General features: G+C 41.5%; 1 protein-coding gene across 1 annotated transcript in view; it reads right to left on the bottom strand.

The window, feature by feature from the left end:
• Window positions 1-23,443, bottom strand: part of MSH5 (mutS homolog 5) — a 2,353,005-nt gene that overhangs the window by 807,714 nt on the left and 1,521,848 nt on the right. Inside the window, exon 19 of the mRNA XM_044083236.1 lies at window positions 17,950-18,059. Within this exon, the coding sequence (XP_043939171.1) occupies window positions 17,950-18,059 (110 nt within the window). The remainder of the gene's footprint in view (window positions 1-17,949; window positions 18,060-23,443) is intronic.

Genomic DNA, 23,443 nt, shown 5'->3' with positions numbered 1-23,443 from the left:
GGAAGACATCTGTCCTGAGTTTCCATTCATGAAGATCCATCTGGGATCTGCTTAGTCTGTTTGCCACCATGTTTTGCTTTGACAGGATGCATGAGACCTGAAGTGTCAGAAAATGTTGTAAGGCTAGCTCCCCAGGCCATCAATGCCAACTGGCAAAGAGGGTATGACCTTGTACCTTCTTGTATGTTCAGGTACCACATGACTGTGGTGCTGTCTGTGACAATTGAAAGGAGATCTGGAGATCATAAATGGTGAAGAACTTTAAGACCTGAATCACCGTTAACATTTCTTTGACATTAATGTGTTTTGTAGCATCCAAAGGACCCTATTCAACTTATATTTATTTATTTATTATTTATTGACATTTGTTAACCGAGTTTGTCCAACTGGGCTTGTTGCCCCTTTTCAGTGGAGACCCGAGGAGAAAAGCTCCAGTAGTACATTTTAAACAAGTACAATTTTAAACAATATTGATATAATAGCAGTTATAGCAAAAAGATTCACATGTGTTGGGTTACATGCATAAAGTTAAAATTGCATTAAAAAGAAGCTAAGTAAGAATTTTACATTGATATAGTTCAATAGGTCAACAATAAAAAAAAATTGTTTGTATAAAATTATGCAAATGCATAGCAGACACATTGGAGAGAGAGGTGTAATGAGGTACTAAGTATGGTCCTTTTGAGGGTACATAAAGGGATGGAAGACTAGGTAGGGTCATAGCAAGGGCAGGTTCTGGAATTGAGAAAATAAGCTTTTAGTTAATTTTTTTAAAGTGTGAGGTGTGGGAGACTGAACGTAAATCAAGGGGATGTTTGTTCCAAGCATGGGCAAGGGAGTGTTTGTAGAGTAGCTTGCCTACTGACCTTTTTGGGTGGTAGATATCAAGTAATTATTGGTTAGAAGTATGGAGGGTCTGGGATGGGATGTAGATGGAGGCTAAGGAAGATAGAGATGGACAGAAGGAGGGTTTATAAAGAATAGAGTGTTGCATATGAAATTGATAAGATAGCAGATATTGGGGAAGTTCAAGCCATTGAAGAGAGTTTAAAGAAATGCAGTGGTGCGAGTTGTATGGGGAGTTAGTAATGAATCTGGCTATTTTATGGTAAGTCTGTTGGAGTTTGTTTAGAGTGGAGGCCTGGATATTGGTAAGACCTTGGGCGGCGTATAAGAGGGAGGGGAGGAGGCGTGCCTGGCCCAGGGTAAGTCTAGATTCAGAGGTTAGGAATTTTTTGTTCCGATATAGCAGACCTAGTTTCTGGTTTGTTTTTTTATACATTGGAGTACGTGTAGGTTGAACTTTAGTTCGTCATCGATAATGACCCCTAGGAGTTTTGTGTGGGTGTCAGGTTGGATAGTTGTATTGTTAAAAGATGTAATAAAAAAGGAGGTTTTGTGATGAGAAAGAGAACGGGGAAGGAAAAGTAGGAGTTTGATCTTTTTGGGATTTAGGATCAATAGGTTGTGAGAGAGTCATTGTTCAGTGGATAGTAGGGCCTGTTGGGTCAGGGTGTGTAGTTCAGGAATGTTATTTGAGATGGATATAAGTGTGGAGTCGTCGGCATACTGAATAAGGGAGGATTCTTTGCATGAGGTATAAAGATCATTGGTGAATATGTTAAACAAAAGGGGTCCCAAGAAGGAGCCTTGGGGAACACCAGTGGAGATGGGAAGGAAAGGTGAAGAGGATGAGAGCCATTTGACAGACTGTTCCCTGCCAGATGGGTAACTATTAAACCAGGCAAGTGCAGAGGGGGATAGATGGAGATTTGCGAGTTTGGATAGTAGTAGAGGATGAGAGACAGTATCGAAGGCTTTGGAGAGATCTAGGAAGAGACAGGAAAATAGTTTATTGTTGTCTAGGGCCTCTGCAATGATACGAGTGAAGGAGAGGGGGGCAGTGGTGATGCTGTGGTGAGGACGAAATCCATGAGTAGGGGTAAGTAAGTGGTGTGTGAGGAGGTGATTGGGAAGCTGTAAGTGAATACATTTTTCTAATTTCTTGGAGAGGGGGGACAGAATGGCAATGGGTCAGTAGTTTGAGGGGTCAGTGGAGTTTCCACCTTTATGAAGAGGGATAGTGAAGAAAGATTTTCTAGGGTGGGGACAGTTGATTCCAGAATAGATTGATTAATTAGTATAGATATAGGATAGGCAATTGAGTCAGCAGCAAGTCTGACGAATGTAGGAGATAGATTATCAGTGGAAGGAGAGCAAGGTTTTAGCTTGAGTAGTAGAGATTTGATGTAAGTAATGGGAAATGGCTCAAAAGAAAACAAAGTTGTGTTAGTGGAACTTGGAGGAGTGGGTGTCAAAGTATAGTTTGGCTTAGAGGTTATCAGATTTTGGATGGAAGAAATAAAGTGTTTACTCAGGAGGGTAAGCTGTTTCCTGAGAGGAAGAGTTAGGGTATGGGGAGGGATTAGAGGGATTTCCAGGATAGAGGATGTTGTTGAGAGTTGACCAAAATGTTTGAGGATTGGATTTGTTGTTAAGCTGAGCAGAGCTACAGTATAACTTTTTGTCATTAGTTGTATGTTTTTTGCAAGGTTCCTCAGTTTACTGTATCTTTGAAGAAAAGGTGGTTGTTTAGTTTTAGTCCAAGTTTTCCAAGCACAATCTCTTTGTTTCATAAGGGACCTAGTCTCTTTGGAGAGTTGGGGAGCATGGTTTGATTTTACTCTGATCTTCCTAGAGGGAGCTAAGGAGTTTAGATTATTCATGAAGATGCTATTGAAAGTGCTTACAGCATCGTTTAGAGGGAGGTGTTTTAGGATGGACCAATCTATGTTGTGGAGAATAGAATTAAATTGAGATGAATTGAAAGTCAATAGTTTTCGACAGTGGGGTTTAGGAATATGGGAGTAGTGTCTTAAGATGGTGGTAAGGAGATGATCACTGAGGGAGTCCAGTAAGGTGGTGGGATTGTGGTATTGGTGGGGGGAATTGGTAAGGATTCAGTCTATGATGGAGCTGGAAGTGAAATTTTTATGGAAGTGAGTGGGAGATGTTATAAGTTGGTGGAAGCCATGTAGGTGGATAATGAGATGGGGAGAGTCAGCTGCAAGTTTGGACCAATCAATGTTGACATCACCAAGGATAAGTGTCTCATATGTTATGTTGTGGGCGAACCAGGATAGGATGTTTTCAAGAATGGGCAGATTGTTACCAGGAGGAAGATAGATAGAGGCAATTGCAAGTTTTTGTGGGGATTCAGATGGCAGTTAAGGATGATGATTTCAGCTGGGAGGAAGTCAGGAATTGGGGAAGGGTATGGTGAGAGGTTAAGGTTGTTTGAGTAGAGGATGGCCACACCACCACCTTTTTTTACAGGTCTATCAGATCGGAAGATATTATAACCTGGTGGGAGTATTTCACTATTTGAAATTTGTGGCTTGAGCCAGATTTCAGATAGGGAGATGATGTGAGGGGTATTGAGAGCTATCCATGAGTGCAGCTCAGTGACTTTATTTGCTAGACTTTGAATATTCAATGAGTAAATAGTTAAGTATTTGGATGGAGATGATTGTTGTGACTGAGGTTGGTGACTGTTAGAGGAGTAAGATGGGGGCAGTGTAGAGGTACTTTTGGGGAGAGAAGAGGGGCCAGGGTTGGGATGGATATCTCCAGAACAAAGTAGGTTCTTAGTGAGGAGAGAGTGTGTAGTAGATGCTAGATGGAGTTTGTATAGTTTTGACTTAGCTTTGTGGGAAGGTTTAAAAACCTGTATTATGGATAATTTATATAGACTTGAGGTAGAGGTAGTAAAGAGATTAGGGGAGATAGTAAAAGATGAAGTAGTTGGAGATATATATATATATATATATATATATATATATATATATATATATATATATATATATATATATATATCACCTACTATGCCAGTGGGAATGCTCCTGCTCTCATCCATCATAATATATACTGGCAATCTCCCCCCCCCCTTTCCGCTAACTTCCTTTACTGCCTCTCCTAACTCCTAAATTCTCTGCTTGTTCTACTAAACCTTTTACAAAACTGTATTATAATATGTAATACTTTCATACTTCCTAAGAGTTTAGGACCTCTCAGTACGTATACAGAAATGTTTCTCAGTACGTATACAGAAATGTTTTCTTTTCCAGTATGTATCTTCTGTAACATTCATCACCTGTCTGTATTATTGTAACATTATGCTCTAAGCTGTATCACTCGTAAATATTGTAATATAACCTAAAACCTATTTGTAACCTTGCATGAGCTATCCTACTTGAAATGTCATGCTCTAAGCTGTATCACTTGTAAATATTATAATCTAATGTAAAATCTATTGTAACCTTGTTACTGAAGCTTTTCTCCCCATGACTCCATTGAAAATGGGTTCATCTTGGCCCAATGGACTATTCTGGTAAACCAACTGCAAATAAATAAAATATATGTTGTATGAGTGAGAAGTTGGTGAACATAGGAGTGGGTCAGAGAGATTGGAGTGGTAAGAGGTGGAGATAGAGAGAAAAAGGAATAGTGTAGAAGATATTAGAAAATAATACATGTTGGAATAAAATATGGTCAGATAGAGTAGGTAGAGACAGTGGTATAGAAGAAGTGGTGTTGACAAGATTGACAGATTAGTATGGTGGTTGTGGCAATAGGCAGGAAGTGAAATTGTAGTGGCTAGTGGGACAGGAAGGGGAGGAATAGTTAGGTATAAAGGTAACCATAATGGAGTGGGTGTGAATGGGGGTAGGGGAGCAAAGTGAGCCCGAGTGTAGCGAGGGAGAACGGAGCGGGGCTAGCACCCTGGTCAAGACGAAGTCATAGAAACAATCAGAAAAAGATAGTGAAAAACTAGCTTGAGAGACAAGGATATAAAGTTTCTAAAGGTATAGTCACCAGAAATAAAATAAAAAGAAATAAAATATGAGCAGAAGTAAGCTTACAAAAGGACACTGGCCCTAAGTTACACAAGTAGATTTACTTGAAGCAAACCCAGTGCTGTATGTTTAAAATAAGCTACAATAGAGAGGGGCTTTGGAGGGGGGAGACAGAGAGAGGTATTACTAGCAGCTAAAAGCAGGGCAAAAATACATGTACATGAACTCCTCTGGACACTGCTCTCCATGCAAAACCTAACAAGTCCTTCTAGACTGACTGAGTTGGGGTCTGGAGGGAGAAGAGTAGGCTTGAATTGAGAGAGATCTGATTCCTCCACCGCTGCAGTTCTAGTTTCACAAATTCCAGCACTGGTTCATGGAACTCTAAGGGATGCAGGAGCTGGGAACCAACATTTTCTAAGTATTACTGAATCTCTCTCCTATGGAGTCTGACCAGTGGTATCATAAGAATCATTGATGCCATGAGGCCTAGAACTTTGAGAAACAGAATTACAGATGCTACTTCATGAAGAAAGTGAGAAAGAATTTCTCAAAAATGTTATGTCAGTTTTTTCTTCTGGTAGAAAGGCCATTCTTTTTCTGTGTCTATCATACACCCCAGGAAGACAATTTTTGAGAGGTTATGAAACAGCCAACTTGAAGCCCAGGTAAGCTAGAATGGTTTAGACCCTGTCTAAATATTCCAAACATCTGTTCTGTAAGCAGACTACACAAATCAGCAAAGCATCTAAATAAGTGAAAATGTGGATGCCCTGGGTTCTGCAGTAAGTAACCACTGGAGTCAGGCACTTTGTGAATACTCAAAGTGAAGCAGAGAGCCAAAAGGTTAATGTGGAAAACTGATGATGTGAGCCAGACACAACAAATCTCACATATTACGTGAAGTGGTGAGCAACTTGAATGTGATAAACATCTTTCAGCTCTAACGTCACCATATAACAGTAGTCAGGAAGAAGGGGGTAGGACCATCTACAGGGTAAAAGTTTAGAATTTGGGTACTTTCAGAAAGGTACTTCAGTATGAAATCTAATGCTAGTCTCCACAACTGCTCCTTTTTGGGTACCAAAAATTTTCTGAAGTAACATCCTTTTCTTTTTTGTAATACACAACTGGTTCTATAATCCCTGTTTGAAACATGTGAAGGATTATCGGACAGAACAGATGTGTATGGACTGGCAGGTGCAGGAGGATTCTCTGAAGGGAGGAGAATTTTCTGTCCACTGCCAACAATATCCACTTTGAATTATTCGCAGCACTCAATTGTCTGAGACTATTTGTAGCTAGGCTGCTAGGAAATGCGAAAGCCAGGGGAAGGGGGAGGAGGGACAGGAGGAAGGGAATGGATGTCAGAGTCTTAAGCACAGTCTTAAGCACAGTCATCCTTTAGTAGGGGACTGATCCTTTTTGAGAAAGCAACTCCTTTAATTTGTTTTGGAAGCATTATCCTCTTGCCATTTTTTCCTGGTACCCTGACCGTTCTTATGCTCTGAATTTTGTTCCCTCTCTTCTTTGAAATTGGACTCCATGTTTGGGGAGAACCTGGGAATATGAAACATTCCAGATACAGGTACCTGTATCATGTCAACATTTGAGAATCTGGGTAGCAGCAGGACCAAACACAAACTCAGAACCTAAAAAACATTCAAAATCTCATTTTTTAAATCCTCAGAAAAAAAATCTGATTATGTAACCATGCATACCTGCTCAATACAGCAGAAGTGGCTGCATTTCTAGAAATTGTGTCCTCACCTTCCAAGACTCTTCTGAAAGCATGTTTCAAAACCTGAGCCACTCTAGAAACAACTTAATTCTTATAACACTTCTGCATGAGCAGACAAAGATGCACCAAAGTCATCTAAAGTGTAAACACATTGCAAAATAAATTTCTACATAAAGCCTAGATAATTTAGAATTCTAAAAACAAAATTACTAGACTGAGCCAACTTTTTTCACTGAGAATCAAACCACTTGCCAATTTTATCCAGAGATGTAAGGTTAGAAGAAGCCAAGGACCTCCTGTTAGTGTTGTGAGATGGAGAAACCACAGCTAGATCACCTAACAAAGGAGCAAAAAGAGCTGCAAGATCAGAGTGCACATTGTATTTCCTCATAGCCTTTTTAGGAAATGGTTCACTAGTCAAAGGAGTTTTACATGCAATTTTCTAGACATCTTCTAAGGCTGGTTACAGAGGGAGAATCGTTAAAATATTTGGAAGCTCAACCACAACAAGATCATAAACTCTGCCAATCTGGCACAGTTGTAGACTGCTTCCAGTCAAATACATCTCTAAACGTAGTTAACAACTGTGGAAAGATTAACATCTGCTTGGGTTTTTGAACCTGATTCACCTTCTGAAGAATCAGACTGGATGGACTCAGAGTGTTCACTATTGTCTGCATCAGAGTCAAAATCAAAATTTGAAGCGATAAACTAATCTCTAAAGGGGCAACCCCATAGCCATTCTGAATAGAATTTAGACAGAATCTGTTAAACAATCTTAACTAAGGAAACCACATCCGCCCTATACATGGTAATAACCTGACCGTCTGCAGTGTGGTGACATTTCTGTTTCTTCTTACTTTGAACTATATTAAAAGACAAAATATCTGGGGACAGAGTATTATGCCTGGTCTGGGGTCTCTTACCATGGAGCTCTCCTGCACTTAAAGAGTTTGGTTCTCCTTTACCTGAGCCAGGCACTGGAAAAGGGCAGGATGTCGTCTCTAACCCCTGTATCATATAGGGCTTAGGACTCACAGTAGAGGGTGGCGGGAAAAAAGATAAATGATCTGCAGGTCAGCTTAAGGCAACAACAGATTCACAAACCGTAGGCTTGGGGCATGTTTTTTTCTTTTTAAGTGTAACTAGATTTGATTGGGGGAGGGGGAAGCCTTATCATGATCCATTATGTCAGGGGAAAAAAAAAACACCAGACAGAATAATGCACTGACACTATTAAGGGCCAACTAAGGGCATAAATAATAAACTCTGTCTCCAGTCATAAAGCACTTTAGAAAATCTTCATACCTGCTTAAAAGCAGTATTAAGTATACAAATGACAGCAGTACAATAGAATTTCCAGAAAGCCTCACTTCAGGCTTTATGCCTACTGAATGGTGCACTGCAATGGTTATCCCACTCCACAAAGGGGGCACCACCATGGACCCCAGGAACTACCTCCCTATTAGCCTGATGAGCCTCGTCTGCAAGGCCATGGAACGCATCATCTTGGAGCTTATAAACAAGGACATAGGTAACCTCCAAACTCTGGACCCCACTCAGTTTGGGTTTGTAAAAGGTAGGTCATGTCTCCTAAACCTGATTGACTTCTTTTAAGTAGTCACCAGAGCCGTGGACGAGGGTAAGGTGGTGCACACAGCCTATCTTGACCTCACCAAGGCTTTCGACACCATCCAACACTCTGGAATAAACATAAACTCACTAGACTGGGCATAAATCCCTATGTCAAATGATGGGTGGCCAGCTAGCTCACTGACATAACCCACACAGTGAAAACAGCTGACTCCAAATCCAACTTCAGACCAGTGACAAGTGGAGTACCACAGGGCTCAGTCCTGGCTCCTCTCCTGTTTGGCATCTACTTCTCAGAAGTCCAGGCTAATACAGCAGGTCTTTGGCTAATGAAGTTCACAGATGACTGCAAACTAGGTGCCATAATAGAATCAGCTAATGATGTGGACATTCTACAAAGGGGCCTGACTAAGACTGATGCTTGGTGTCAAAGTCATGGCCTCAAGCTCAATGCCAAGAAGTGCACTGTCATCCCCTTTGGGAAAAAAACTGTACCCATGAACTACCACATAGGCGGTAGCCTACTAAACACCGAAAGTGTGATAAGAGACCTTGGGACACAGGTGGACAGTAGTCTCTCCTTCTACAAGGCACACCTCATCACAAAGGGGTTCACCCCCAGAAAAAAGAGGTCATTGTTCCCTCTACTCATCCCTCATCAGACCCATTATAGAGTAAAATGTTAATTTGGCATGCACCCCGCAAGACATCTACAATAACTGGAAAGGACACAGAAATACCTCACTAAGAGGATTACCGGCCTCAAACAGATGCCATACGCAGACAATCTCAAAAAACTCTAGCTCTACTCCATCGCTTATCACCTACTCAGAGGCGACCTCTGCATAACAAACAAGGCCATGTCAAACCCAGATCTGTTGGACATGCTACACTTAAAGAATCCCCAAGCCCTCTGAGCCACACGCTCCAGGGACCTAAACCTTGCCACCACAATAAACAGAACATGCTGGAGGGATAGATTCCTGTCCCAGAGACATCCCATGCTCTGGAACAGATTACCCATTCATGTCAAGCAAAGCTCCTCATTAGCCCTCTAAGAAAAATCTCGACAATTGGATGGGAAATAGGAAATTCTCCCTGGGGATCACTTATGTGGCTCTGCTAGACAGGGGTGCAGGAAAATAACTTTCTTGGGTGGTGAAAGCCAGGGAACATTTTTGACTAGACTTATATAGGCCCCAAGGCCGATAGCCAAGTACCTGCCTATGAACCTGTAAAATAAAAACTATAGCCCCACACAGCAAATAGAGTTAAATAACATAGAACATAGCAGAAACAGTTTAAAATGTGCTAAGCCTTGTTCTCCAACTGCACAGTTTACGAAACAGCGCACAAAGTCACAGTACCAAATAAAATTCACTTGTCCAAACAGTGCCAAAAATCAAATACAAGCCCTTAAATCAAATAGAAACATTTTAAATTCGTATAAATGAGCATTTACCTTAGTCAAAATGAAAAAAATCTCCATAGAAAATGCAAATAAAGAAACTGTGCTAAAACCACAATTTAATGATAAAAAAAATTCTATAGCAGTGTTAAATCAGAAATAAATATCATATAAATGAAGCAAAAAGTGAAAATATGCAATATTTTCCTGTCAAAATTTTAAAATAAAATGAAACACAAATAACAGAAACAGGTCCAATTAAATTGCAGCTTTACTTTCATGAAGCAATTCTTAATGTTCAACTGACATCACAAAAAGTACAGTTTTGTACCTACCATAAATGTAGATGTTCGAAGATCCACATTGCTGCAGTCCTTACACTTGGGTAGTCCGCTGTCCACGGAATATCAAAGTATAAGCGGTGCCGGCGCATTTTTATTAACTGTCCAGTCAGCCAGTCACAAAAAACGCATGACGGCGCCATATCCTCAGTCTTTTCTTGCCCCAGATGTCAGAAGACCTTAAAAAGAAAGGTCAAAACCAAAAGACAGCAAACAAATAACCAACCACCCTTGCACTAACTATATGTACAATATATATAATACACACAATATGTACAACCCAACCCACACAACCACCTCCAAGTACAGAGGGGAAGGAGGGAGGGTAAATTGGACTGCAGCAATGTGGATCTTCGAACATCTACATTTATGGTAGGTACAAAACTGTACTGTACTATGTTCTTCATCTCACATTGCTGCAGTCCTTAAGCAAAGCAGAGATAAGGGAGGATGGCTAACTATAAGGAAGCAGGAGCTGCCAAAATGCCCTGCAAAACCGCAGTGGCAAAACCAGCCCTGGACTTAGAGTAAAGTGGCAGGTGATAATGCCTAGAGAAGGTATGCACAGAACTCCAAGTAGCTGCCTCTAAAATATCCTTGGTTGCCACTCCCCTAAAAAAAAGCTGTGGAAGTGGCAGTAGCCCTAGTGGAATGAGGCCTAATCCCAGCTGGAACCTCCTTGCCATGATGGGAATAACAGAAAGCAATGCAAAACCCAATCCACTTAGAAATAGTTTGTTTTGACACAGGCTTGCCCTGAGAACTCAAAGCAAAAGAAACAAACAACTGCTGAGACTGCCTGAACCCTTTAGTTCTGTCCAAATAATAACGCAACTGCCTGTGTACATCCAAAGTGTGCAAAATCTTTTCCCCTTATTTTGGGGATTTGCATAAAAAGTAGGCAAATGAATAGTCTGGTTTAAAGCCACACTAGAAACCACCTTAGGCATAAAGGAAGGATTAGTACGTAATGATACCCTATCCTTATGGAAAATCAAGAAAGGCTCAACTGCCATAAGGGCCTGCAATTCAGAAACCCTTCTTGCAGAGGTAATGGCCAATAAAAAGCAGTCTTCCATGATAAATATTTCAACTCAGCAGTAGCTGCAGGCTCAAAAGGTTGTAGAGTGAGTTTCTCCAACACAAAATTGAGATCCCAAGCAGGAGTAGGAGCTCTTATTGGGGTCTTATATTCTTTGCCCCTCTAAGAAATTGCTTGAACAAAGGATGAGAAAACAATGAATCATAGTGAGCTGAAATTGCTGCAGCATGAACTTTAATAGAAGAGAAGGACAAACCTTTGTCCAGTAACTCAGTAAGATATTGAAGAGCCACACTTAAATTAGGCTCAGAAACATCAAAATCCTTTGCTGCACTCCAAAATAAAAATCTCTCCCATTTATCTGCGTACACTTTCCTTGTACTAGGCCTTCTAGCTTCCAAAATCACATTCAAAACTTGTTGTGGAAGTTGAGACCCTTTATGGTTCAAAACAGAATATGCCAGGCTGTTAGGTGAAGAGAGTGAAGTTTGACATTGAGCAAATGGCTGTCTTCCTGTGACAACAGGTGTGGAATCGAAGGCAAAGGCCATGGAGGCTTCCGTACTAGACTTCTCAGTAATAGGTACCAGTGCTGTCGAGGCCAATCTGGAGCTATTAAAATCATCCTTGGCTTGTCCTGTCTGACCTTCAGAAGTACCTTTGGGAGGAGAGGCAGAGGTGGAAAGGCATACACATGAAGATTGCTCCAATTGAAAGAAAGAGCATCCACTTTCCAAGCTGTGGGATGAAACCTTTTTGTGCAAAACTTTGGCAGCTGATGGTTTAGTGGAGAAGCGAACAGATCTATGTCTGGAGTTCCCCATGACACTGTCAATTTCTGAAATACATGAGGATCAATTTCCTCGTGGGGATCCATAATTCGTCTGCTCAACACATCTGCTAAGGAGTTCTGTGCTCCTGGCAGAAACCTTGCCTGAAGATTGAGCTGTAAACTGAGAGCAGTCTCCCACAAAATCATTGTTTGCCTGCATAGAGGATAAGAATCGTTCCCCTTGCTTGTTGATGTACCACATGACAGTTGTGTTGTCTGTTAGAATCAACACCTGTCCTGGAAGAAGGAATTCCTTGAAAGCTATTAATGCAAACTGGACTGCTAACATCTCCTTCATGTTGATATGTAGATGTTGTAGTCTGACAGGCCACTTGTTTTGTATCCATTTTCCATTCAGATGAGCTCCCCAAGCTTTGTCTGAGGCATCCGTCGTTAAAATCTGACTTGCCTCTGGCCGGGTCACAGAGAGTCCCTTGTTTAGGTGACATTCCTGAGCCCACCACAAAAATTCCTTCTGAATGCAAGGTATTATTTGAATGACAGTGTCCAGATCCTGGCAGTGCTGTGTCCATACATTTTGAGATACCATTGTAGCTTCCTCATATGCAGTTTGGCATTGGGAAGCACCAGAATACAAGATGCCATGAACCCTAAGGCTTGAAGGACTGTCCTTGCAGTCAGCCTGGACTAATGAGATAGTTGATGGAAGTAAAGGGATAGACTCTTTTGTTTGTCCGGGGTTAAAAAGGCCATCTGGGCTGCTGTATTCAGTCTCACACCCAGAAAGCACATGTCTTGAGAGGGTACTAGACTGGACTTTATTTCGTTCACAGAATACCCTAGGCATCTTAGCACTGCTATCACATACTCCAAATGACGAAGAAGCTCTTCCCTTCCTTGAGCCAGAATTAGGCAGTCGTCCAAATAAGGATAGATCTGTATTCCTTTTAGTCTGAAGAAAGCTATCACTGGAGCCAGAACTTTCGTGAACACTCTGGGCGCAGTAGATAAGCCAAAGGGCAATGCAGAGAACTGATAGTGAGAAGTCTTTCTGCAACTGAGTCTGATAGGAACATGAAGGTAAGCCTCCTTGAGATCCAAAGTTACCATCCAATGATCTTTGCCCAGCAGAGGTAAAAGCTGCTGCAACGTCAACATTTTGAACTTGGGAACGTCCAGATAAGTGTTGAGGATAGATAAATCCAAAATTGGTCTCCACGTGTTCCCTTCTTTGGTACTAGGAACAGGCGAGAATAAAATCCTAGGCCCACTTCTGGCAGAGGGACCGGCTGTATGGCCCCTAGTTGGAGCAACAGAGAAACCTGTCTGTGAGCCTCTATTCTTTGTTGAGGAGGCGTCTGGCATGCCTTTGAAAGGAGGCAAGGTATGGAAATAAAACCTGTAGCCGTGGTGTATGATATCCAATACCCATCTGTCCTGGGTAATTAAACTCCAATTTTCTGTGAAGAGTGCCAACCTTCCTCCCAAAGGTGCTGCCAGGCAGCAGGCTCTGGCAGCTGAAAAGGTAGGTCATTGGGTCTGTTTACGAAAGGACTGACCCCTGCCCTCACCCGAAGCCTGTGCAGGAGAACTCCCTGTTCTAGGCCTGAAAGAGCCCTGAGCTCTGCCCTTACCACGTCTAGATCTACCCCTAGACTGGGAATCATAAGAAGGATCGTCCACCCCTTAGTAGGCCAATTTCTACTAAACTTTGGAGGCTGGACTTGCAAAAAATCTTTAACAGTCTGCATAGACTTAGCCTTGTCTTCCATTTTCTTTAAGACTGTCTCAACAGGAGGCCCAAACAACACGTCAGATTGTAAAGGAGCATCTAAAATCCTTGTTTCAACATGTTCAGACAAATTCTGATCCCTCAGCCAGGCGTGCCTGCGAAGAACAGTCCCAGTGGCAGCCACCCTAGACGAGGCCTGTACAGCATCAAAACCACATTGCAAAGAATGCTTACCCACCTGTTCAGAAACATGGACTAAATCTTGCAACTCTTTACAATCAATACCAACTGCCAGAGCATCAACCTTAGACTTCAATTGTGAAAGGAGATAGTTTTGGTATTTCAACATGTGAAACTGGCAATTCAGAGCCCTTATAGCAAGAGTGGAAGAAGTATAAACTTTCTTTCCCCATCTATCCAAGGCCCTAGCCTCCTTATCTGTAGGAACCGGATTCTTAACAACAGAAGCCTTAACACCTTTAGGCCCCTGGCTAACAGTTTCTGGGTCTGCCCTAGGACTCTTAAAAGATACTTGTGAGCGTCAGGCACCCTGTAATACCTATCAACAGGAGCAGGAGGCAAAGAATCAGGATTAAGAGAAGCCTCTGTAAAAACATCTTCCACTACATCCAAAACAGGAGGTATAGCCAAAGGCCTATGCTGGGGTAAAACAGAAATTCCCTAAGCCTTTTCCTGGAATCAGAGAAGTCCTGATCTTCCCACTTAAAATGCTCCCTCATGGAATGAAGAGTTTCTGAAAAGAAAAATCCTCAGGAGGAGTAGCAGAAGGAGTAGAATCATCCACATCAGAATCAGAATAAGGAGAGTACTCCTGCAAGTCTTCAGCCGAAGACTCTGAAACATCTGAAGCTTGCTCAAAACCCCCAGCTCAGGCTCCACCCTAGGTCTCTTAGCAGGAGGGGCATAGAACCCTAATCAAAGTAATCAAATCTTCTGCCATTTTAAGCATATGCTTCTTGGGCATAGTACCTGAAGAGCTAGGGGTAACACCAACTGAAGCTAAACCTGGCCTGCCCTGGGAGAAGCCTTAGTAACAGAAGGAGGGCCTAGCCACCTTAGGAAGGGAGGGAGTATAGTAACCTGAGAAGCCCCTCAGCCTGACTGCCTCCTGAGAGGCCACATCCTGCAATAATAAAGTCTCACTCTGGGAACACAAAGAAATCTCCGGTGGAGCCACCGGCTCCACTGACACCTCTAAAGAACCGGCGTCAGGTACAGACGGTTCTTCTAGCCTAGGCTTAACTGTCTTGTCCTTGCGCTTCTTGAGCATCCGACGGCATTTTATAATTGCACCGCTTCCCAAAGACTAACCTCGCACAATCCAACCTTCTCTTTATAGTGCGTTTATTAAATCTAGCACAAGAGCGACAGCCAACAACGTCGTGCTCAGGCCCTAAGCAAGGAATACACAAAGTATGATAATCTCTATGCGGTATCTGTTTCCCACAAGAAACGCATTTATTAACTTTTCTGACATCAAATGACTGAGGCAAGAAAAACAAAATATTCCCCAGCCAACTTTAAACTCGGTCTGAAACTTCTAAATCGAAAAATCTCAGGGCACTTGCAATGCTGCTTCTGCATCGGACCATGCGGCAAAAAGACTGAGGATATGGCGCGGTCATGTACCCTGGCGTTCTGGCGTCAGTTAAATTTTGATATGACCGTGGACAGCGGACTACCCAAGTGTAAGGACTGCAGCAATGTGAGATGAAGAACATCTTCAGTTTTCCAGTACAAGTCATAAAACACTTCAGAAAATCCTCATACCTGCTTAAAAGCAGTATTAAGCATACAAATGACAGCAGCACGCTAGAATTCCCAGAGAAAATACCAGCAGGGGTAAATAGCAAGTATACTAAAATAAAAAGTTCTCACACACAAATATATATTTAATAAAATAAAAAAATCAAAAGTATATGACAAAGAGAAACAGAACTTGTCTACGGGCTCTTATCTGAATCTAGAAGCTGTAGTCCACCAATGTATGCTGCTGAGGAGATTTAGCTGTGTGGTTCCTACCACTATCACAAAGACTGAAAAGCTACCTTCCTGTGACGGAGGTTAGGCTTCTCCTGATGATGAGGGGCCCTGCCAATCCCCTATTATAGGGAGTCAGAGTAAGGAATTCTGAGCACTGGAAAGCTGCGAGTGTGGGTCTGTGCAGGCAAAGAATCCATATGCCACTGAGGCAATATGAATGACAAATATCAGAAGAAACAAGACTACATAAAGCGGATTTTTCCTTACAACAGGAAACAGCAGTCAAAACATTCCTCAGTTTTACAACTAGTCAGGGTAAACTTTAACATATGAGCTTGACAACTCAGAATTCTAAAAGTCAAAGTTGAAGCAGCATATACTTTTTTCCCCAAACTTATCAGTGACTTTAATATCCCTATTGGTAGCAACTGGATTAACTAAAGCTGTAGCTGCTGGGCCAGGTCTGGGATTACTGTATAAAAAGTTTAAAGACTGAGGAACTTTGCATATTCTGCTTTCTTGGGGGCAGGAGGGTGGCTGTCAGGGAAACCACTGGTTGTAACCAACACATACTCCAAAGTGGACAGCAGTGGGCTGGACAGGTGAGCATTCTGGAAATTCCAGTTGTAGCAAATTATAATATTTTCTAAGGGACTGACAAACCTCAGTATTCTCCCACTGAAACTATTTCCAGAATGAGCCATTGTTTTCAGAGACGGAAAGAACCTAACAGAGAATCAGATACCACACTCTCCACAGCATCTGAATCAGAAACCTGGGGAGAAAAACTTGCACCTGTCCTTTTACATTTTCCTATAGATTCCAATTCTTGAAACTCTTTGGGAGAACAGGAATCCCTTCTTTCACCAGAAACCACTTTACACAAAAGATTAACAGCCAGCACAATGCAATGCCGTGAACCAAGCCCAATAAATGACTCCTATCCAGAGAAACTGATACAGAAAAATAGCTAAATGCTCCGTTTTCTGTCTCCTTTAATCATGAAAGGCAGGGCAAAGAGACCCAGTGTTAATAACAGCTTCCCAAGGTATGGACACAACATTCTGGCTAAGCAGGGGCACATTCCTTGCTTCTTCTCCCATGACCATCAAGAGTGCTTGTCCCTTATCTAATGTGGGGACCCCAACAAACAGAGGCCATGGTAACCCTCAGTCCATGGTGGCTGTATGGAGAATAGCAGAGGGATCTGAAGATAAAGTTGAGTGGTCTGTAGGATCCAGTTTTGTCCACAGCAGTCATCCACCTGGATAGTGACAAATTTCTACCCTGCTGTGATGGCAAAGGCTGCTCAATTATCTTTTTATCTTTTAAAGTTTATTAACTGGAAGATCCGACTTAGGGACCAAAGGTTTGTTCTATGGTCATACTGAAAGAGATATTTGTTTCCTGCAGACATTTTGCAGCAATAATTAGTAAAACAGGAAAGTAGCAAGAAAGTAACTTTTGCTCACAAAAAAGTATAAAAAACACTTTAAACACTTTCCTCAGCTTCCAGAATTAAAATAGACACAGTTTATCCACACATCCCGTTCGATTCTCGGCTGCAGTGCCTTCTGTGTGGAGTCTGCATGTCCTCCCCGTGGTCGAGTGGCATTCGAAAGACATACATGAATGGGCGTGCCTTCGCTGAAGGTTGGGCATTGAGCTGGCACCTCGTCACCATACAAATCTACTGCCAATCATTAGTGGACCGGAGTTCTGCTATGGCAACCCCTAACTGGGAAAAGCCGAAAGAAGAATAACAGTTTATCCACATAAATGTAATTTTATGCAACTTTTAACAACTTTTTACCACCAAAATAAAACAAAATGCTCCCATTTAGAAGTACATAAAAGCCATAATACAATCAATGAAAATACTTTTTCCCATCTTAAAAGTACTTTTCATAAAACAGTTTAAACTAAGTTTAAAAGTGACAGTGTTAGCTGACTGTCAAGCCTTGAAATCTTACAGCTAAAGTGCTCTTCATTGCGACAGGAAAGCTTTGAAGGGCTGTGTGCCCAAACCTGTCTTTTTAGTCAGCAGTTTGGGCACACAAAAGGGTCACTGAAGCTTTAGAAGTTGGTTACCTTTTAGAACCTATTCAGGATATAATCCATACAGCTCAGGCTATTGCACTAGTGTTCAGTTTGAAGAACACCAGAAATGCAGTAGGAATATCTCCTTGATGGCACACAGTCTGTCACCCTGTTGTTCACTAACTTAGCAAATCTTATTTTTGAATCCTAATAATCTGCACTGCAAATTAATCTGCCATCATGGTTTTGGATAACCTGTAAAAGTCAAATGTTTGATAAGATCGCTAATAAGGATAAGATTAAAAAAATAAGAATTAAAATATACTAAAAAGTGAAAATAATGCTTTGAGAACACTGTACTAGGCAATTGTATCAAAATCAACAAGCCACATCCCATACCAGTGGAATATATATAACAGTGCATGAAGGAATATGACTATCCAAGTTCTCCAATTCCTTCCTGGCAACATCTGTTAAGAAGTCTGACAAGCCCATCAGCTTACGTTTCTCTGAAAAAAAAAGATAAAGGTAAGCATTTTACTGAAAGGAAGTGTTATAGCAAGTCTTTTTTATTTCTAGGAAAAATAAAAGTTTATGAAATATATCAACAGGTTTAACAAACTACATATTTGTCAGATGCAAAAGTAACGGAAAATACACAGTATCAGTTAGCAAAAGAAATGTACACAACTATCAGCTCCTTTTTAACATTTAAATACTCTGATAAGCTTGGCTGCTAAATAAAAATCAAGAATCCCAAAGACAACTGCAGTGTGTCTGCATTTCAGAATGTCCAACATTCACATTCTTAATAGTTTCTAAATCTGTTTAACCAGGTTCTTATAATGACCACAGATGCCTTTTAAATATTAAAAAAATAGCTTAGATTATTCTAACATGTGTCATTATTAACAGTTCCCATTCTTTTCTGTTAAGTTTACCTGGTCTTAAACTTGAGACCATGAAAAAAATCAAGATTTGAGGTCAAGTGATAGTTTCCAAAGAACCCTTTTCAAACTGGCATCTTTGTTGTACAGTCCTATCTAAAAGTCATTTAATTTCTAAGGAAAATGACCTTTGTCTGGACTTACATTATTACCACTCAGTACTCAACTGCTTTTTTCTTTGTGACTGGACATTGTTCAATACTGCATTTTTCTGTACTTTCCTGTAGTTCAATACTGTTTTTTTTCTGTATTATACCATTGCTCACAAGAGCCTGGGCAGTAGCAGCAAAGGGTTAGTAGACCAGCCCACCTACCCGGTTAAACTGCAATAAATAAATAAATGCATACACAGATATATTGTTGCAGTCTGTAGATTCATAGGTTAGTACCAGACTATCAGTCTTGATGGACCATTTTCACCTAGTCAAATTTTCCAAAGCATACTACATTTCAATTTCTCTTACTTCTTCACAGACTTAATCCATATTATACATAGCAATAATAATCACAATAATGCCATAGGTATTACAGTATCCCAAACATGCTGTGTATCATTTTGTAGATTCCTCTGCCCATTAGTTACAGTAGGGGACAGATCTGGAGTAAATTTCTTAATTTCCCATCCAAGCTACACTTGAATTAGGACACGGATAAGCTTTCATTACAGAGCAATGGTACCCTCCATGAGACATACCTCTGTCTCCTCATTGTTATCACTAAGTATTTCTAGTGTCATTTGATTTGTTGATGTGCATTAGGTCCATCAGGTCTGGGTCAGGGGATGCCTTGTATGCCAAACATTGGTCATTTCTTAGCAGTATGTAACAGAGTGAGTATAGAGACATGGATGTGAGAATGTCCATGTATGGCAAATTGTTTAAGCCAAGTATCTTTTTTGTAAAGTATCTCTGGGCATTCCAGTTGTTTGACCTTATGAGGACTCAATAGGGGGGGACAGTGACATCCCTGGACCCAGAAGCAATCCCCTTGATAATCAGCTGTGTATAGGAGGGCTTCCTCACCACAGTGGAACATGTTGGTCAAAAGATAGGCTGCTGAACAAAGGTTTCCAAATCCCAAATTACTGGATGATCTCTTAAGGGTGTATCCCAATGTGGCAGTTCTCCGGGGGAGCTGACTTATCAAGGGACATGGTAATGCATTTTTTTTGGAACTTAACGAGTCCATGATTCCAGTTATTTGTTTGAAACTATCCCCTCCTGCAGGACATCGAAGTCCTTCAGTGATTCTATAACTGCACCTAATTTGCAGTTCTCCACAGAATAAGTCAGCCAGAGGCCTTTAATATTGGATTTAACTTTAGAGAAGTAGATGCCAAACAGTAAAGTTCAATACACCAAGAAATGGGAGATATTACTGGTGCTGGTCTTTCTATGAAGGCAACTTCATCTGTTTTCATTTCTTGCATTCTATCCATGAGCCAACTAGTGATGCAGGGGGTGATTGTAGCGGTTTATTTCTAGTTTGCTTAGATTTTCTACTGTATCCAAGTGGGGAATCATGCCAAATACCTCAAGTTTCAGGTAGGTGATGTGCACTGTTTTCCCTTTATCCATTGCCTTGGTGTCTCTATCCAAGAAGTCCACCAGGCTGAGTAAGCATGACTTGTCGTTTATAAATCCAAACTAAGACAAAACCAATGTCTGAAGTTTCCCTACGTCCTTGTTGACAGACTCCATGATAATCCTTCTCATGTCTTTACATATAGGGCTGGTCAGACTTATGAGTCTATAACTGCCTGCATCAGTGGTGGGTCCTTCTTTGAGCAGGGAGATGATTGCTGTTCTCCAGCTACCTGGTGCATACCCTATGTTGAGGACGAGGATGAACAGTGTTACTGGGGCTTGACTAAATCGTGCTTCCTATTATACTGAAGCTGAATGCATTGCTGTATTGTGCTCCTGAGACTTCAAACATAACTAAAAAGGCCTTGTACTCATCTTTAGCTTGGATGGCTATTTTAGCCCTAAATGTGGCTTTGGTGGATTTAACTAGGCACCTGCATTGTTTAATTCAATGACAAGAGCTCTATTATTTTGGGAATTACTTTTCTTACTTTTGGTCAATATTTTCTTCCTTTATAGCTTGGAAGTGTTTGAATAGGTATTTTTATACCCCCCAAAAGACTGAAGAACTTTTTCCCATGTAAACAGCAAATGTTGGAAGTGTGATGGGGCTGAAAGGGGTAACTGGGAAAAAGAAGTTATGTACTCACCATAACGTTCTATGTGAGTTGTTCATCTCGCCTTCATTCTTACAGATGGGTTCGGAGCCAATCCTTGGCTCTGAGTTGGCCTACTACAATGTTTGAGGTCTTCAGCCAGCTCGAGGCCAAGCCCCTATCTCATGATGCACCTTGAGTTACCTCAGATCTTGTTTGCTGCATCTAATAATACCATGTGCCATTATATCACTCTTTAAGAAAGAAACCTTATAGAAAGGCTGAGCAACCAGGATAAAATTAGTATCTCAGTCCTCGAAAACCCTGGAGGGGATAAGGAGGGTGGGAAGTAAGAATGAAGGTGAGATGAACAACTCACATGGAACATTATGGTGAGTACATAACTTCTTTATGTGAAGTTGTTCTATCTCACCATTGATTCTTACAGATGAGTAGTGTCCCAAGCACCATCTTTCTTGGGTGGCTCACGGGAGTATGTTTTTCAGGACAGTAGAACCAAAACAGGCCCTGTCCCTGGAGGCCTTATCAACTTTGTAATGGGTGATAAAGGTATGAGGTCTTGACCAAGTGGCTGCTGCACACATGTTGTCTATAGGAAGCCTAGCAGAAAAGGCAGAAGATGTGGACACTGCTCTGGTAGAATGAGCCTTAATCTTGTGTTGTAAAGGTAAACTGGCAGCTGAATAAGTGAAGGTGATGCAATCAGATAACCATTTAGATAGTGTTTTTGCCACTGGCATACCTTTCCTAGAATATGAGAAGAAAACAAAGTTGCTCTGATTTTCTGAACTCTTGTTCTATCCAGGTAAATTCTGAGCTGTCTATGAACATCAAGCTTGTGCAGCATATACTCTAAGTTATTGGTGTGTTTGGGGAAGAACACTGGTAAATCTATGATTTGGCTAAGGTTAGCTACAGTACAGACTTCTGGTAAATATGAAGGATTTATTCGCAGGGACACTATGTCAGCATGAAAAATCAAATATGGAGGCTTTATGGACAAGGCCTGTAGCTCAGATACCCTACAGGCAGACGTAATGGCTACTAAAAAGATGGTCTTCCAAGACAACAATTTCAAATCACATGAGGCAGCTGGCTCAAAAGGTGGGAGAATAATGCGTGAAAGCATAAAGTTTAAGTTCCATGGGGCATAAGGGGATTTCATAGGTGGTCTGAGGTGGAAGGTCCCATTGAGAAAAGGCTTTGGATAGCTTGTGTGACATGTTCAATCCTTCAAAACCAAGGTGAAAATCAGAGATGGCAGCAAGTTCTTCACGAACTGTAGCTGCTGCAGCTCCTTTATTGAAAAGCATAGTCAAAAATTCTAATATAGAGGAAATGGGGACTTGGTAGGGATCAATGTTATTTTGAGAAGCCCATATAGAAAATCTCCTCCATTTGCTGAGGTATAACTTCCTGGTAGAAGACTTATGAGAAGATATTAAAATATGCTGTGTTTCATTTGAAAGGTTATGGAACCTGGCTATGTTGGAATTGGAGCAGGCAAGGTGTCAATTTTAAGGACTGAAGAGAGGGATGAAGAGCCCCCGACGAATGTGTCAGAAGGTCTGGAACTGGGTCCAGAATCCAGGGCTTTTCCAGTAGATGAAGTCGAAGGAAGGGGAACCAAATCTGACAAGGCTAATGAGGGGCTATTAGAATGATGGTCCTTCAAATGGCTTTTGCTTTCTGTAATACTTTGGGTATCAAGGGAATTGGTGGGAATGCCCAGAGGAGACCCGGAGGCCAATCGTGTACGAGTGCGTCCCTTATGGAATCTCTCAGAGGGGGAATCAGGGCCAAATAGCTTCTGCATTTTGTGTTCAAGTAGGAAGCAAAAAGGTTGCAGCAAGGCTGGCCCTACCTGCGGAATATTCTCTCCGCTATCTCTTTTTTGAGGGACCACTCATGAGGCAACAAAATTGCCCTGTTCAGTTTGTCTGCAATCATGTTGGATATCCCTGGGATGTACGTTGCTATCAGAAAATGCCTGGTGGATGTAGCCCACTGCCATACTCTTAGGGCCTTGTGACAAAGGGGGTAAGACCTGGTTCCTCCTCATTATTTCAAGTACCAGACCACTGACATGTCCGTCTGAATTGCAATTGTCCCCAGAGGGAAAGAGTCCTGAAAGTACTGTAACGCCAAAAGTACTGCTCTCATCTCCAGGACATTGCTAAGCAGATGTGACTCTTGTTCGGTCCATGTACCTTGGGCTGTTCTTCCCTGAAAATGCCCCCACCCACCCTATCAGGGAAGCATCCATGGTCACTGTGGCCACTGGTGAGGGTACCTATTGTTACTTGAAGAGAGGTCAACCACCACCAAAGATCCTTTTTGCATGAGTTTGTCACAATTATGAGATGAGACATTGGGAGCTCTTGATAAGACCATAGAGTGAATAGCAGCCATTGTAGAATCTCCATGTGCATGGGACCCAATGGTATCACTAATAATGCAGCTGCCATCATGCCCAACAGCTTTAGCACTTCTGATGCTGGAGCCTTTTCTCTGGATATGATGTTCTGGACTTTCTGATGAAGTAGTAAAACTCTTTCTGCAGGATGTTTTATAGTGGTGGCAGTGGTGTCCAATTCTGCTCCGATAAAGATATGTTGCGATGGTGACAAGGCAGATTTTTCTGAATTTATGGTAATGCCCAGATGATTTCAAAAACTGTAGCCAGCATACCAGGGTGAGATGAACCAACGTACTCTTTAATAGAGTAAAAGCAAGCAAAACC

Source organism: Protopterus annectens, chromosome 9.part0 (assembly GCF_019279795.1).
Source record: "Protopterus annectens isolate FY-2018-M chromosome 9.part0, PAN1.0, whole genome shotgun sequence".
NCBI lineage: Eukaryota > Metazoa > Chordata > Ceratodontiformes > Protopteridae > Protopterus > Protopterus annectens.
This window is presented reverse-complemented; position numbering and strand designations above follow the sequence as displayed.